Source organism: Plodia interpunctella, chromosome 24, assembly GCF_027563975.2.
Source record: "Plodia interpunctella isolate USDA-ARS_2022_Savannah chromosome 24, ilPloInte3.2, whole genome shotgun sequence".
NCBI classification, from domain to species: Eukaryota; Metazoa; Arthropoda; class Insecta; order Lepidoptera; family Pyralidae; genus Plodia; species Plodia interpunctella.
The window spans coordinates 215,022-230,950 of record NC_071317.1 but is presented as its reverse complement, the minus strand read 5'-3'; the positions used below and the strand labels follow the sequence as shown (position 1 = coordinate 230,950).

Sequence of the window (15,929 nt, the reverse complement as noted above, 5' to 3'; positions counted from 1 at the left end):
AAAAATTCACGGGAATTAAACTAAAAAACTGCAATGCAAAGCTGTTCGAGGAAAAGCGGCGAAAAAGCAACGATGGAGTTCCGATATTTAAACAAGGTAACTGGGGCGAAAACTGTAAACGGTCAAGAGCGAGTCGATTACAATATAAACTCATTGTATAAACTGGACTTTTTATTTGTTAAGTTACAAAACATCATTTTCTCCTCTTCGCATTGAAAAAAATAAAAATCTTCCATTGATTAAATGATGATCGATTCAAACATTCGGGTGTGATTTTACAACCGGCCGTCTGCCAATCGTCAATTCTCATTTGGAATGCTAATGTTACCTATCGGCTTTTAGACCATGTGCAACGTCACCAAGTATGACTTCCGTGGAAGGATATGTTGTGGTCCTATTCTATGGACCCCACGCACTTTGTAATCAAAACCTATTGAACAAAAAAAACCCTGTTTAAGTTAAAACTGGAGGCTAGAGTAAACATTTCCAAAAACCTCTCCATCACTGAATACGGCACTGCACTGTTATCTAAACGGCCGCCATTTTGGTTATCCAGGGGCGCACTCGCTGGAATTTAAGGCAAAACACGGAAACGTCATGAAAAATTATCGTTCTATTTGCAAACGCAGCGCCAGTGCGTTATAAGGATTTATTTATATGTTGTTGTTCTTTGTTATTAAATTGTACATACATATTGTAACGCTGTTAATTTTAAAATTCATTTACAATATAAGTTTGATAAGTATATATGAATGCATAAATATTTTATTGCAAAGAAAACAATCAAAAATAATATAATTTATACAATAAAACCTGAAAAATAATTCATATATGTATGTATATATTAAATTTATTCTTTGAAATATAAATAACATTATTTGGTGGAAATAACTTGCAACATTATATTTTCGAATACCTTCACAAAATAACACAATACAATTACATTTTTTTAATCAAAAGATCAGGGAAAAAGTTGATCAAGTGTAAAACATGGTTTTTGAGATATAAACCTTTATTCATATTAATTTCAGTTCGTCGCGGTCCTTAATATATTCAAATTTTTACAGTGATATTAATTTCTTAAGCGAATTTTCTCTTGAACCGTATAGGTGTTTCCAGGAAATAGCTTCACGATGTTTTATTTTTTTTTTCTCACACAGATTGAGCTAGCCCCAAAGTAAGTTCGAGACTTGTGTTATGGGATACTAACTTAACGGTACTATATTTTATAACAAATACATATATAGATAAACATCCAAGACCCGGGCCAATCCGAAAGATCATTTTCCTTCATGACCCGACCGGGGATCGAACCCGCGACCTCTCGGTTCAGAGGCAAGCACTTTACCACTGCGCCACCGAGGTTTTACTTCGTCTGTTCAAAAAATATTACGATATATTATTATAACTCTGGCCGACTCAGTAGGCGGCCAGAGTCGGCTGAGTATTATTATTTGGTTTCCCCTACCTGCTTCTCTTGCTCAGTTTTTTTCTTGACCAATGTTCCTGTTTTCAACTAAAATAATATTAATTTATATGCATAAGCGAAAGTTAATGAGAGAATAACAATGTTTGTTTAACTCTCATACGAAAGTTTTGGCATTAGAGCCCTATCTACTTTTCCACCCCCACTTGTCATGGTTTCAGCGTTCTTAGTTCTTGACGACTTCAAGCCAGCACTTCTGGTGTGCCAGGACCAGATGGAAGCGGCATAGCCATATATTTGTGCCATATGTTTATTTATTAGCTGGCCTCGTGTCATACCATCCAAGGCTTTACTCTCGGAGTTTAAGATTTTAAAATAAAATGTAGAATTAAAAAAAAATTAAGTCACGAATAGTAACCTATAAAAATGAGGAACGTCACGGGGCGTATCTAGTCAAATGCGACACATACATACAACAGCATCATGGCCACTTTCAATTTAGATTTTCCCATGTCAGTGTACGTAGATTTGGCTGAATAATTAACGTGTCAGTTTGCGAGCTCGCGGATTGAATTTAGGGTTGTATTTATACAATTACGAGCTTTGGATAATAGTAAATAAGTAATTAGCTTCACAGTATTCAATTGTTTGAAGGTTGTTTGTCAATGTTTTAATTGGTCAGCTACTGTCGCGCATAAATATACATTGGCGTGGCGCTCTCGTCTCTGAAGTCATTTAAACGTCAAGAGTTTTTAAATTAATGACATTATGATGTATCTGCCTGTTCCCACTGCTGGGCAAAATCATCCCCTTTCTGTTCCCAACCGCTTATATCCCCCGCCAGTTGTGTCCGTCTCATCTGCGGCTTGCCTTGCGCTTGCGATCTTTTGCCATCAGACGATTAATATGAAAATACATTTCGTTGGAAATAATAAGTGAAAAATTATAGTAAAAAATAACTTTCGATATGTACTTTTAAAAACGAAAAAAGTTGACTTTTTCTATTAATATATTCGCGTAATAAAAAAAAATATAAAAAAAATCCCATTTATAAGTATTCCAATTTTATACATCCATATTTCTATTCTAGAGTACATTTGTCCTCTAAAATAAGCCAAGAATTTGTACAATTATTAAAAAAAAAAGTTGTATTTTATAGCCTTAGTTCAACAAATACAAATCTTTCACAGCAAATTCATTTGTAAATCCGAAACCTTTACCTAATCCTTGGCTTACTCTTACGTCCTCCACCTCTCTGTCACGCACACACAATAGAGCGAGACAGCAGGTCGCCGCAGTGCGTCACACATGATTTGTGTGACAATCTGACAGGCACGCAATTGTGCGAATGTTAAACTGTTGTGCGCGGATATTAAATTTAACATAACACCTGACATTGTTTGAGGAAAATAATACCTTAATGGACCCTAGCTAGACGCAACGGGGCATAAGCAAGCATACAAGCATTTTATGACATCGGTTCATAATATGGCTGACATAATAAAAATGGAAATTCAAAGATGGGTTTACGCTCAATATTCGCTGAATTTCTTCAGATAAATTATAATGAAGAAATAATCTATTAAGATTTTTTTAAAAGTGTCAAAAATGACAAATCAAAATAAATATACAATTCAACCAGTCAGTTGCCAATTTTTCCGCACGACAGTGGATATTTCATTTGCCTCTAACTACACACTTTTACGTTAACGAGTAAATATTTGCAATTTAATGCTTCGTAGCCGTCTACACGTGTCGGTCTACTACGCCGTAGCGATTTGTAGACGTATTCGTAGAACTGCTACGCCACATCGGTACACGATTCTCTAAATCATTTTATGTAATTGACTAGAAACTCGATAGGCACGAGTGAAAATTATGTATGTGTATGTAAATTATGTAAGAGTGATTAATTGAAAATGATTAATTAACTAGCGTCTCGCCCCGGCTTCGCTCTGGTAAAACCACAATGAAAAGTAGCCTATGTCACTCCTGAAGGTATCGCCTATCTCTATGCCAAATTTCATCAAAATTGGCCTAGTGGTTTTTGAGTTTTTTTCATTGTAAACAAAAATATATTATTGAAATATTATTAGTAATAATAAATTTGTGAAATTAATCACATTCGTCGGTGTTTAATAATAATTTAACCTTAGTACAAATAAATGTATTATTTTTAAAACAAACTTACCTACGTTGACTAAGTTTTCTCGAGGTTCCCTATTTGTATGCACACAATTTTATGTCATAATTAAACATGGCATACTTTTACTATGGCATAATGATTTTTAAGCATAACGTTCTTACGCATAATGTTAACGCACCGCAATTTGAACCATAACTAACGTAACCCGACTAAAAGTTAATTACGCCACATTTACCCGTATGCCAAAAAACAATTATGCCTTATGCCAAAATATTATATGCCAAAATCGTTATGCCAAAGAACAATAGGACAAAATAGTTTAAGTGATAAAAAGTGATCCCTTGGTTCTCGTCCTAGCAACGGCGGTGTTCAGTACGATTCTGTACCACAAAAGTATTTCATGTTGGAGTCTGTTACTACCTAGTTTATTATTGTTTTTATAATTATAAGTGTTGTGATTTGCCATCGACACGCAAAGAAGAAGAGTGTGAAGAAGTAAAACTTAGTCGAAAAATTTCCTACATAATATGCATTTAATATAAATCGAGAAATCCGATGACATCCGACCTCTGAAAGCTCACTTTACTTCACATTGGAATCTGAGCTTCAATTTCCTCAAAACTGAATACTGTCAATCTTGATAATAATTTTGCCTAGTGAATGTTCGAATTTCCGCCGCCCGGCGAACGTCGGATCACCTGCGCTCGTAAATAATGTTACAGATAGTGAAGCTTCGTAAAATATGGTTTTGGGGTTCTGCAGCGTCGTAGGAAGAACGGAAAAACTATGTGTGCTAAAGTATAATAATAATAAAAAAATCTCTTTTAACGTGTGTGTTGCTAATGTGTTACATTTTGTTCAAGTCGTTCTAGACGGCTCTATCAGCAACTCATATCAGAGGTATAGACGTTTCTCTAGATCTAGTAACACTACATAGAAACACACAAACATCACAAAGTTAAAGCATTTACTTTTTTACGTCATATTCGAGATCAAATAATATTCATTATAGCTTGTGCGTTTTTATTTTTTTGTCGCAATAAAGTTTTATATAAATCAACATAAAGAAACAGACGGGCGGACAGCGTAGTCTTTTTAATAGGGTCCCGTTTTATTCTTTAAGTACGGAACCCTAAAAAAGGTTAATTCAGAAATAAATAGCGCCCCTTTATATCCAACGCCCTGAGCAGAAGCCCAGCCCGCGAAGGTACTCTTCAAACGAAACATAAATCACCCGAGACAATAATATAATACTGTTCAGAATTTCCACTTTGAACAAAATTGATGTATCCATTTCAGGAGATTTGTAAACAGTTACATGCAATATGTACAATACGGATTTCCAACAAATAACCGCGAATTTCAATAACTACAAAATGTTCATCGAACGTTATGATGAATTTACAGCCAATATCCAGGTGGATGTTGAAATAAATTCGTAAAAAACAGGAAAAGAGATATACGTGACAATAAAAATAAATATGGGGAAGTTATTTAATTCTCTAATAAATAATTATTTTTATGACGAATAAAAAAATAAAAAAGAAATGCTTTTTGAAGTACAGAGAATAACAGCCGCAGCCGCAAACTTGGTTCATACACTCAGATTCAGATTCAGATTCATTTATTGCAATGTCACAAGTGGAAATGTTAGGTGTTACATAGATAATAAGTAAGTACAGGTGACGCCCTGCAAGGGCACAGCAAACATTGGGGCAGCTAGATGCCATTTACTTAAATATTTAACATTGTTAATTGTCATGCATTAAATGATTAAAATTATTAAATTATTAAAAATGATTAAAATTAATAAAATGATTAAAATTAATAAAATGAAGGGGAGTCGAAGGTATCACTGATCGATTTGATCTTCAAAGAACTCTGCGATACTGTAATAGCATTTATCCAAAAGAAAAACCTTGAGATGGTTAGCACTCTGAGTTTCTCTCCTGGCCCCACGTCCTTCTTCGTACTCCTATGCGATAAGTTTCAAAATATTTGATGAGAGAAGAATACGTCGTGAAGATTTAACAAATAAACTTACTTTCGCATTTATAATTTAGCTGGATATCTATTAAAGCTGGATAAGGATTACAGTTGGTACAGTTAAAACTGATCCATTATACAGAACCAGATCCTTTTCAAACAGTCCAGATACAAGCCCGTACGTAGCTGTCAACAGATAATGAAAATGATTAATTCCAACATTTCGACGGGAGAATACCGGACGAATCGAGTTATGTCCGAAATTGCATCATTACGGCAGCATTCCACGAATTTTGAATGTGTTGCATAATTTATTCAATTAAAATATTTCGATATGTTTTTGTTCCTTTTATAAATTATATATCACTGAACTAGCTTTAGCTCGCGGCTTCGCCCGCGTTAGTTTTCCACGAGAACATTTAATTTTACGTGATGAAAGGTACCCTGTGTCTTATTCTGTATTTCAAATTATATCTTCTTCACAGTCGTATTCCTCATGGCTGAGGGTCGTGGTTATTACGTGGAATGAAATACACACAACAACTTTCTTGGCATTATTAAAGGAGTGGTTTGCCATTGCCTTCCCCATTTCACACACAAGTTAATAAGAATCATCCAGTATGCAGGTTTCCTCACGATGTTTTCCTTTACCGGAAGCAAGTGGTGGACGATGAAAACTCTACACATGAATCAGATTCGTATACAAACTCATGTGGCACGGGTAGATTCGAACCTGGGACCTTTCGATCCACAGGCGGGCGCCTTAATTATTACACCACAAACGCTTCAAATTATATATATGCAAAAAAAATAAAAAAAATTGGATTAGCAGATTTATCTGTTGATATTAGACCGTTTATGATGGTAAATGATGATATTAGAAACGTTCAACCAGGGTGCTCGAGTCAATGAATGTTGCTAGAAGCAAGTGCAAAATATAGATACTCGACTCATGTTTTTCGCTCCATCTCGAGTGAAACATTTTGCGAGTCAGAAACTCGGATCCAACTTTAAGTGATTACAAAACGGTGTATGTTTTAAAGTGCGCACTTGGTAACAACAAAGTTTGTACCACTATTGCAATTTAACTTAACACTAATATTTTATAGATTTTTGAACATATTCGTATTTTTAGTTTTCATCATCATGGCGTGAAAGAAGGGAGCTCAGGCCTCTCTTCTTTCACCTTCTTTATCCTGTTTCTGATCCACGTACGACCAGCGATTTTGATGGTGTCCTCTGCCCATGTCGGTGCTGGCCATCCGAAAATTATTTTTTTTCATTTTTAGATAAGTAGTTTTTAATTTAGTTTCCTATTTTTCAAAAAATAATTGTTGCAAACAAAACATTCCATAAAGTAATCTGATCCCAGTTTTAATAGAATTACAATAGAAACTAGTTCCATTGTTCCCTAGGAGAACGGAGCTTGCAATCAGAACAGCAATTGGTTTCTTCAATTCAATTGAAATAACGAAGGACTTTACTTCTGTCGGCAGAGAGAATTGGCTGAAAAATGTATTGAAATAGCTCCCTTTGTATTCCTATTATAGAGATAATTCTTCTTTTTATATAATGTGACACCAGTAGTACTGGCCACTTTTATTGCTCTGTCGTTAACTCCGTAAAGGTATTCCATGGTACAGTAAACGATAGAGATAATTATACCAGTAATATAATTTAATAGTTAATGTGCGGTTAATTACAAAGTTTATCAAGTAAGTAGCTAGTCTAGTAGTAATTATGTAGCCATACAATAAGACAAATCATTATTATTAGAAATTGAATACAAATTATAACAATTGAGCAGAAACTATAACAATATAGTAACAATTGAGCCGAGTAGAAATAAATATATAACACTTGAGTTCATAAATCTAAAATGGAACTATCAGAAAAATCGAGTGCCTTCTTCAGTTCAATAAGGGATGGCACGAGAAGTGTCCGTGTGTCAAACTGGTTATACTGTGATATATTTTAAAATAAATCTTTTTAGACATTTCTCTATGATCCGAGCGGTCTTTGTTCTTTCTGTTAGTTTATGGGATGCAGTTTGTTACATGGGTGTAGGTACTTTCATAATAAGTAATTATGTTGTAGGTAGATCACGGGAATTAAATAGATCACCTCAATCGAATAAACCAGTCGTCGTCTATACGTTGTTTGATTGAGACGCCCCGCTACACTTTTCATTTTTAAATCGTAAATCCTAGCATACTTTTTGTATTCTACTTCCTTATACATATATAATAAAAAAGTTCCGAGAAAAAATATGGATTTTTATGTCGTTTTCACGAATAGATAGTGTAATTTCTGAGGAAGGTTTACGAGGTGTATAATTTACTATTTTTTTTATGTAGTAACAAAACAACAAAAGACCAGAATAAGGTAATTATTTTAATGATCGCTGCATACGGATTACATAAATTAAAACTGTTGGACATTCTAAAATAATGTGAATATAGAAGTTTTCTTTGTATTAAACATTAGATTATACGTCAAGAATCAGCGCTGGAAAAACCCTTTCAAAAATTTGACCATAAAAAGATTTTGAAAATTTATCGCTTGGGGTCAAGTTTTATGGAGTTCTAAATAATAAATCAAAAATATATATGCCTAGTTACATTAAAAAAATACCCTAATGATGGCATAATACAGTGATTTATCAAATAAAAGAGAAATAAAAACAATTTAGTTTAGGGTATTAGTGTGGTAATTCTAGCAAATTTCTTAACACCGTGTTAAAACTAAATAGACTATTCTTCTGTACCACCGATATGTCATGAGTGGGGTTATAACTCGATTTGTCAGAGCAGCTGGATAATCGAGTTGATGGATCGAGCCTTGTCCCCGGGCGAGCGTTGTCCGGGTGTTTGAGGAGCGATTGCCGAGGAACTTTGAAATTTTACCACTATTTTGTAAAATATAATGAAATTCTATGAATATTTGAAGACCGTATATGGTCATCTTACCGCCGCAAACAGTGCTATGATCGGAAGCCTACACATTCACATATTCGCCCTTATTTTAATCCGCGAGAGGGTTACGTCGTGGTATTTTTTAAGCTAAAATACTCGTAGCTAAGCTTTCGGCACACCTGCGCCAATCCGCACCACTCTCGTCTAGATTTTAATCGAAAGCTCGCATATTGCTTTTGGGAGATGTGCTTTGAGAGCAGATATTTTGTGCTTGAGATTTACGAAAAAGCTAAAATAAATTTGGATTTAATTGATTTTTATGTGGATTTGCACAAACTATATATAAGTCAGCATGTGTAAAACCATTGATTTCGTTTATACTGTAGTCTCTGAGTAACCGAAATAACCTCATATCCCAAATCAACAATAAGAGTTTGTTGTCTTAGTCAACCTTACGTTACTTGCGCAAAAAATGCAATAAAAAAACGTTATTTTGCCTAAACGGCAACGCTATCTTGTCCAACTCATCTTAAGTGATAAAAAGAAAATATTTTTCACAATTAAATCTTTTCTCAGTGAGACGCAGCAGACTAACCAATCACAGTGTGTCATAAACATAGCTGGCTTTTTGGACAACATCAAAGCTGTTGGGCAACTCTGTCAGTCCTGTTACTACACCTACGAAAATCTCATAAACCGAGCCGAAACGCGCCCAGTTTTTGTTTACGGCCATGCTAATTGCGCAGTAGTTTCCGCGCCGTATATTGTTCTCTCATTGCTGGCTGTCGTAGAAAGCGAACAGAACTTTGGAACATTGGGATTTCAACCAAGTGCTTAGGGACATACTTATATGGTCTTGTATAAAACACGATGATTTTTAATTTTCAATTTCAAGCTGCCTTTTTTTTGTGGCCTTCTAGTCTCTCTGTCTGTCTCATCTGAGCGATTACCCCGTTACTTCCTCAGACGTTGAGCATTGGAAATCAAGGAAAGAAAGAAAGAAAGAAAAATGTTTATTCGGTGCAATTTAAATGTACAATAGAACACCAACATATCATAATGTACATGACAATGAAATATTTAAAAAAAAAAAAAAAAACACCAAAAAGGTCTCCGCTCAGCATATGTCGCAGCGTGAGCTACAACGCTGGTCTTCCGCGGATGCCTTAAAACTACAAAAACACTGACGATACAAAACACAGAAACTAGAAATAAAAGGTTATTTTGGCGCTATACTACACTGTGCTGGGTGAAGCAATTTGTAATGTGATGTACCTACTTCAATAAAATAAAATATACTATTATATAATAAATAAATATAACAAAAAATTTTTAGTAATTACTTATGGAGCTGCGATTTATGTCTTTTGAATATTAAGAATATGTCTTTTTAGTTTATTTTTAAACGTTTTTAATGTCATGCTCTTTCTAATAGGTGGTGGGATGTTGTTCCAACACTTGGTCGCAGCATATCGGAAACTACCCCTAAAAGCTGCGGTTTTATGTCTGGGATATATAAGGCGATCAGGGTCTCGACCACGTTCAGTGAACTTTAGTTTTTGGAATAAATAGGGTGGGCTTTCTTTCTTAATTACACCAAAGAGCAGGGCTGCAAAATGCAGTGTTCGCCGGGACTCCATCTTAAGCAGATCATTATTGTTCAAAAAAGGTGTTACGTGAGCTCTATGGGGGATGGCAAAGCAATACCTTGCACAAGAATTTTGAACCCGTTGTATGAGTTTTTTGGTACGAGCAAGTAAACACTCTCCTGTTACAACGTCTGCGTAATTTAATTTAGACAAAATTAACGCTTCACATAAATAAATCCGCGTTTCCGCATTCAGATAATCCCGTATCTGATAGAGAACTTTCAGGCGGTAGTAACAATTTTTTACAATCTCGGTGACGTGCCTTTCAAATAGCAGTCTACTGTCCATTACAACACCAAGGTTTCTGGCTTCTGCAACTTCTTTAATTTCAATTTCTTTCAGTTTGATAACGGGTGTATGACTCTTGATATTAGAGGATTGTGCGTTAGTGCCCATTATTATATACATGGACTTTTTCGGATTCACTACTAATCCATTGGCATCAGACCATTTCACTACTTGTGAGAGATCACTATTAATCTGATTTACCGCAATGTCTGTATTCTCTGCATTGAAAGTTTTGTAGATTTGCAGGTCATCTGCGTAGAGGTGGTATTTACAATTTTTTATGATCTTCGGCAAGTCCGCTGTATAAAGAATAAATAATAAGGGTCCTAATATTGATCCTTGGGGGACACCTTTATTCAAACATTCATTTTTTGAAATTAATTTAGTCCCATCAATAGAAGTAATTTCCACTCTTTGGTAGCGATTTGTCAGGTAACTGGAGAACCATTTTAGCGTTAAACCATCAAACCCATAATACACGAGCTTAGCCATAAGTATGGTTGTATTAATGGTGTCAAAAGCACGACTGTAATCCAGCAGCACGAGGATCGCACCTTCACCAACATCTCTACCTGCCAATATATCGTCAACCACGTCCAGGAGAGCTGTAGCCGTGCTTCTGCCAGGGCGAAATCCAGACTGCTTAGAAGGAAGTATATTATTTGCATCTAAGTATTGAACAAGCTGCAGAGTAACTACTTTTTCTAAAATTTTAGATAAGAAAGGTAATATACTTATCGCCCGGAGGTCCTTTAATTCTTTTGGATTGCTAACTTTTGGGAGTGGATGGACTATAGCGTGTTTCCATTGATCTGGAAATACACCGCTTTCGATAGACATATTTATCAGCGCCGTGATATAAGGTAAGGTATGTGGTAAAGTGAGAAATATCATGTCCATTGAAATGCCATCCACACCTTGAGCATTAGAACTAAATTGTTTAATTATTTTAAACACCGTAGCCTCATCAACTGGAACCAAACTAAAAATCGACTGGCTAAATCTGTTAAACCATAGGGACATCAATTGTTCCATATCTAAAGTGGTGTTTCCGGGAACGTCTAGGAAATATTTGTTAATATCATCAGGCTTAGCGATATTCGGTGGTATTTCTGATTGCTCTTTATTAAAATTTAAGTGACGATTTATATTTTTCCATAAACTACGTGGATCTTTTATATTTTTATTTATTCTATGACGAAAATATGCCGATTTCTCACTGTGCAATGCTTCATTAACTAACTTTTTCAATTCTTTGTATGCTGATTTGTCTTTATCTAATTTAGTTTTCCGACTCTTAGCGTGCGCCTCGTCCCTTAGCTTCATCATTACTTTAACAGTATCTGTTATCCAAGGATAACTCTGCTCTTTTATAAAAGAAGTTTTAAGCGGGGCATGTCGATCAAACAGTGCTGTTATTTGTTTGTTAAAAGCGTCAAGAGAATCGTTTACATTGTCGCACAACAACTCGTCCCATTGTATAGATTCAACATCCCTATCAAAGGCATCAACATCAATATCCTTCAGTGGTATATAAGTTATACGTTTGGGCTTTGGTTTTGGCTTTTTTATATTCAACTCAAAGGATACAAATGCGTGATGACTCAAATCTGGCACATAATCAACCACAAGGTCTATGACCCCGGTGCTGCTACAAACGACGTCTAGCAATTTAGCGGAGTGGTCAGTGAAATGTGTCGGTTCTGTTACGTATTGGCGTAGATTCATGCAATCGATGAAATTCAAAAGATTTCTGGCGTTACTTTCATTAGGCTCCAATAAATTTATATTAAAATCTCCAACTAAAATCACGTGGTCATATCTTGAAAAAAGACTTACTGACTCTGTCATTGCATTCAAAAATGTTTTTACGTTCATCCACTGAGGTCGGTATGCAGTCCCTATAGCGATCCTATAGCCACCATGCTTTATGCTCAACCACATTTGTTCCACATGCTCACACGGTGGGTGTTCAAGGATTCGTGCACTTATTCCACGTCGCACATAGAAACCGACCCCTCCACCGCCCGTGCGTGGTGCATGTACAGACCGCGGCACATGACGAAGCCTAAAGCCAGGCACTGTTGGTGCGCGTGCATCTTAGTCTTCCTTAAGCCATGTCTCATTAATGGCAAGTATATCCACCGCGTGACGCTCTATGGTAACTAAAAACTCGTCACGGAGACGACGACTCCCCAGAGATCCAGGGTTTAATAGGCCTAATGTTAAATGTTGTCGTTTAATAAATACTATTATAAAACTATAAGAAATTTCTATGTAAATGCTATTATTTAAATAAAACTTCAAAACATGACGCCATGCAAGTCGAAAAAAAATCATACGTTCAACATCCAGTACCCATTCATTATGATTATTAGTACATAAAATAAAATAATTATTGTAATAAACAAATTCATTAATAATAAATAAATACAAAGTAAGATAAGAATAAAATATACATAGATTAGTTGAAATACAAACTGCTTGCACCAATAAAATCCAGAGAATTACAAGACAATTATTATCGGACTCACCAAAGTTAGGTATATAAAATATCAATTTCAAAGCAATCGCATACAAACAAAAATAATGTATTACAGAATAAAATCGATCTAAACCACACAGCAACCTGAATCCTATTAAAATGTAAATATACTCCTTAGACCAATAGGCCAAATGGTTGGTACTCTCAATAAATTCTATTTTTACGATTAAACCTAAAATGACAATTAAAATATAAAGAACCATTTGCAAAGAATACATTTTACAATCAGGCAGACATTTCGGCTTTACGGCATCAACATAATAACAAATATAAAATAATAAACCTATGAGAACAATGTAAAGTTTATTTCTGAAACTAATTAACCCACTTTTTTTTAAGTAGGACCAACAGTGCAGTCCCCAAAAACCTCAATAATGTCCTTGTCACAACGAAGTCGTACACTCGCCTTCCCTTGCTCCTTCCTTGCATAGACTTTACCCTCTCTTGTCCATACGAACTTCCAGTGCATACGCTTTGCGGCTTCTCGTACTCTTTGGAACAGTTGCCGGTTACGTTTTGTGAGTCTCTCATTAACAAAAAAAGAGCGAAAAGGCGCTCGTTCTTGCAGATTCATTCCCTCGGTAGTAACTCCTCGGCGAACGCGCACGGCACGCAGCAGAGCGTCGCGGGTAGCGCGGCGAGCCAGACGCGCGACGAGCGGGCGGGGGCGCGCGCGCTCGGCCGCTTCCTCGCCGCCCGGCGCCGGCGCCGCTGCAGCAGGTCCCATACGCTGAGCGTGCACCACATCACGTTCCTCTAGGTCAACACCAAGTTTTTTCGCCACGGTCAAGATAACGTGTATCGAATTTTCATTCTTTACTTCAGGAAGACTCGCGATCTCAATGTCGCTTCCTAGCGCTTCCTGTTCGCGATCTTGTAACTCCCTCTGTAACTGTGATACTGTGCTTTCTAGCTCCTGTATCTTACAACTCTCTAGTTCACTTTTTCTGTTCTCAATCACAGTTACTCTTTGCTCCAATCTATCCATTCGCGTATTTATTGCATCTGTAAAACTGGTAATTTTGTCGCACATCCGACTTAATTCCTGTCGCATCGCACGCATTTCTTCCGCAAAAACCTTTACATAATTCGAAGAATTTGGTGAGCTTTCAGTTTCGTCTTTTAGGTCATACAATAGTAAAGACTCGTTCACAGTTGTTTTGGTGGACCTGCTTCGTAATGTTACATTTTCATTGTCAATAGGGGACTCAATATCAAGAACGTCCTCGGTACTAATGCTGCTTGGTGGATTCGCACGAACGGGTGTATTCAGGTTTCCCTGTTTCGGGATTTTGCTTAGGCATTCAGGACATTTCCAATTATTCTTACGTTCTGAGTTAGCAGAATAGAATGAGCGATATCGTTCACTGCTTATATTCAAACATAGAATATCATATGCTGCTTTGCAAGCGATACAGCGAAGGTGTTCCTTCTTTAACAGTGATTTTTTACATCCTGCACAATTTTCTGGTCCACCAGATTTAGATGTTGACTGCATTGTTTCTGACACAGCTAGCGCCCTCTATTGCTGAGTAGCTGAATACTTATTGATCTTACGATTTAGTTCCGTACTAAAACTGTAGATGGCGCACTTTACAACGCTATCTGTTGTCCAGTAGCAGAAGCTGCTGGTTATGCAAGCATATCACTGTACGTTAATTTGGTAAATTTAAAATTAATCACTATTATGCTGTTCAAATGTGCCTTCCTTTAGTGTAAACTGGTGAGATACAAGATACTTATTGTCTGTGCGTAAAAATTATATCAATTAAATTAAAGTCACTCACTTTATTTGCATATATCTGGTTGCACTATGTTTTGTATGAATTCTTTTTACCACGGTAGTATATTTCAATACAAACACTGTCACTTGACTATTGTACTTTTATAATTGTTTTTACGCAATCACTTAACATGTCCCGAAACTTTTACTATTTTTTAAACTCAAAATATGCGGAGCACAATGTTAACCTGCGCCACCTGCCGGTTCCCCATTCCAAGGACCGCTGTCTTTCTCATTCCCTAGATATCAGACAATTGGCACGCAAACGGGAAAGTACCAATCAGTTAATTTACATAATCAATAACATATGAATGATCATATGTTATTTATTATGTAAAATTATTAACTATTTTATGAAACTGGCTGCACAGTGCACACTGTGCAGAATTTCAATGTACACTAATCTTTAAGTTCAACTAAATAGGTACATATCTAAGTAATTAACTACAGAATATATAAAACAGTTCTAAAGCTGAATGGATAAAGTATCAAATATACGTACAAAATGTAGTTTAAATACAATACTTTTTTATTATTTCACTTTAAACAGGGAACATTTTATCGCGATACATATAAAATAATGTACCTATTATTTTTATCGTCACAAAAAAAACCTAAATTAATTCGACTTTTAATTTCGCTAATTAAAAATTATTTTACCAAATTATTTTATCGTCAAGAATATCTTCAGAGCGTCTTTTTTTCTTTTTAAAGATTAATTGAATGGACGCTCACTAATTACTCTTCGACAGGGTTTTGCAGAAGGTTTTCACTTTTTCCCGTGTCAAGGTGTATTACGAAGGAAGGTTAAATTTTAATGATTTATGACGTTACAAAAATTCTATATAGACTGAACTTGTATAAGGTTATATTAACTTGAAACTTTTAGACTGAACTTGAATAAGCGTATATTTTCTTTTATAGTTTCCTAAAAATGATCGTTATTGGTATGTTGCTGTAAACTAAACAGACAAACTTATTAAACTACGATAAATTAATTAAACAAAGACTACAACTGAAAAGAATGTTTTTATGTTTTCAACTATAATAGTTGCAGGCATAAATGTTAGAAGATTTGATGACAAGCTGTTGTTATATGTTTATCTACCTTTAAAATAAAAAGTTAAAGTTTTTCTATTTATATTTTTAATCCAAACAAATTTATCGTCAGAAACACAAAGCCATGAAATA

The 15,929-nt window shown here is 35.5% G+C and overlaps 2 protein-coding genes across 4 annotated transcripts in view; both read right to left on the bottom strand.

The window, feature by feature from the left end:
- Window positions 1–15,929, bottom strand: part of cpx (complexin) — a 249,353-nt gene that overhangs the window by 113,952 nt on the left and 119,472 nt on the right. The window lies entirely within an intron of this gene.
- On the bottom strand, window positions 12,785–14,897 carry LOC128680581 (uncharacterized). Its single transcript, XM_053763820.1, has one exon. It carries the CDS (start codon window positions 14,451–14,453, stop codon window positions 13,290–13,292), a length of 1,164 nt encoding a protein of 387 aa, XP_053619795.1. The 5' UTR covers window positions 14,454–14,897; the 3' UTR covers window positions 12,785–13,289.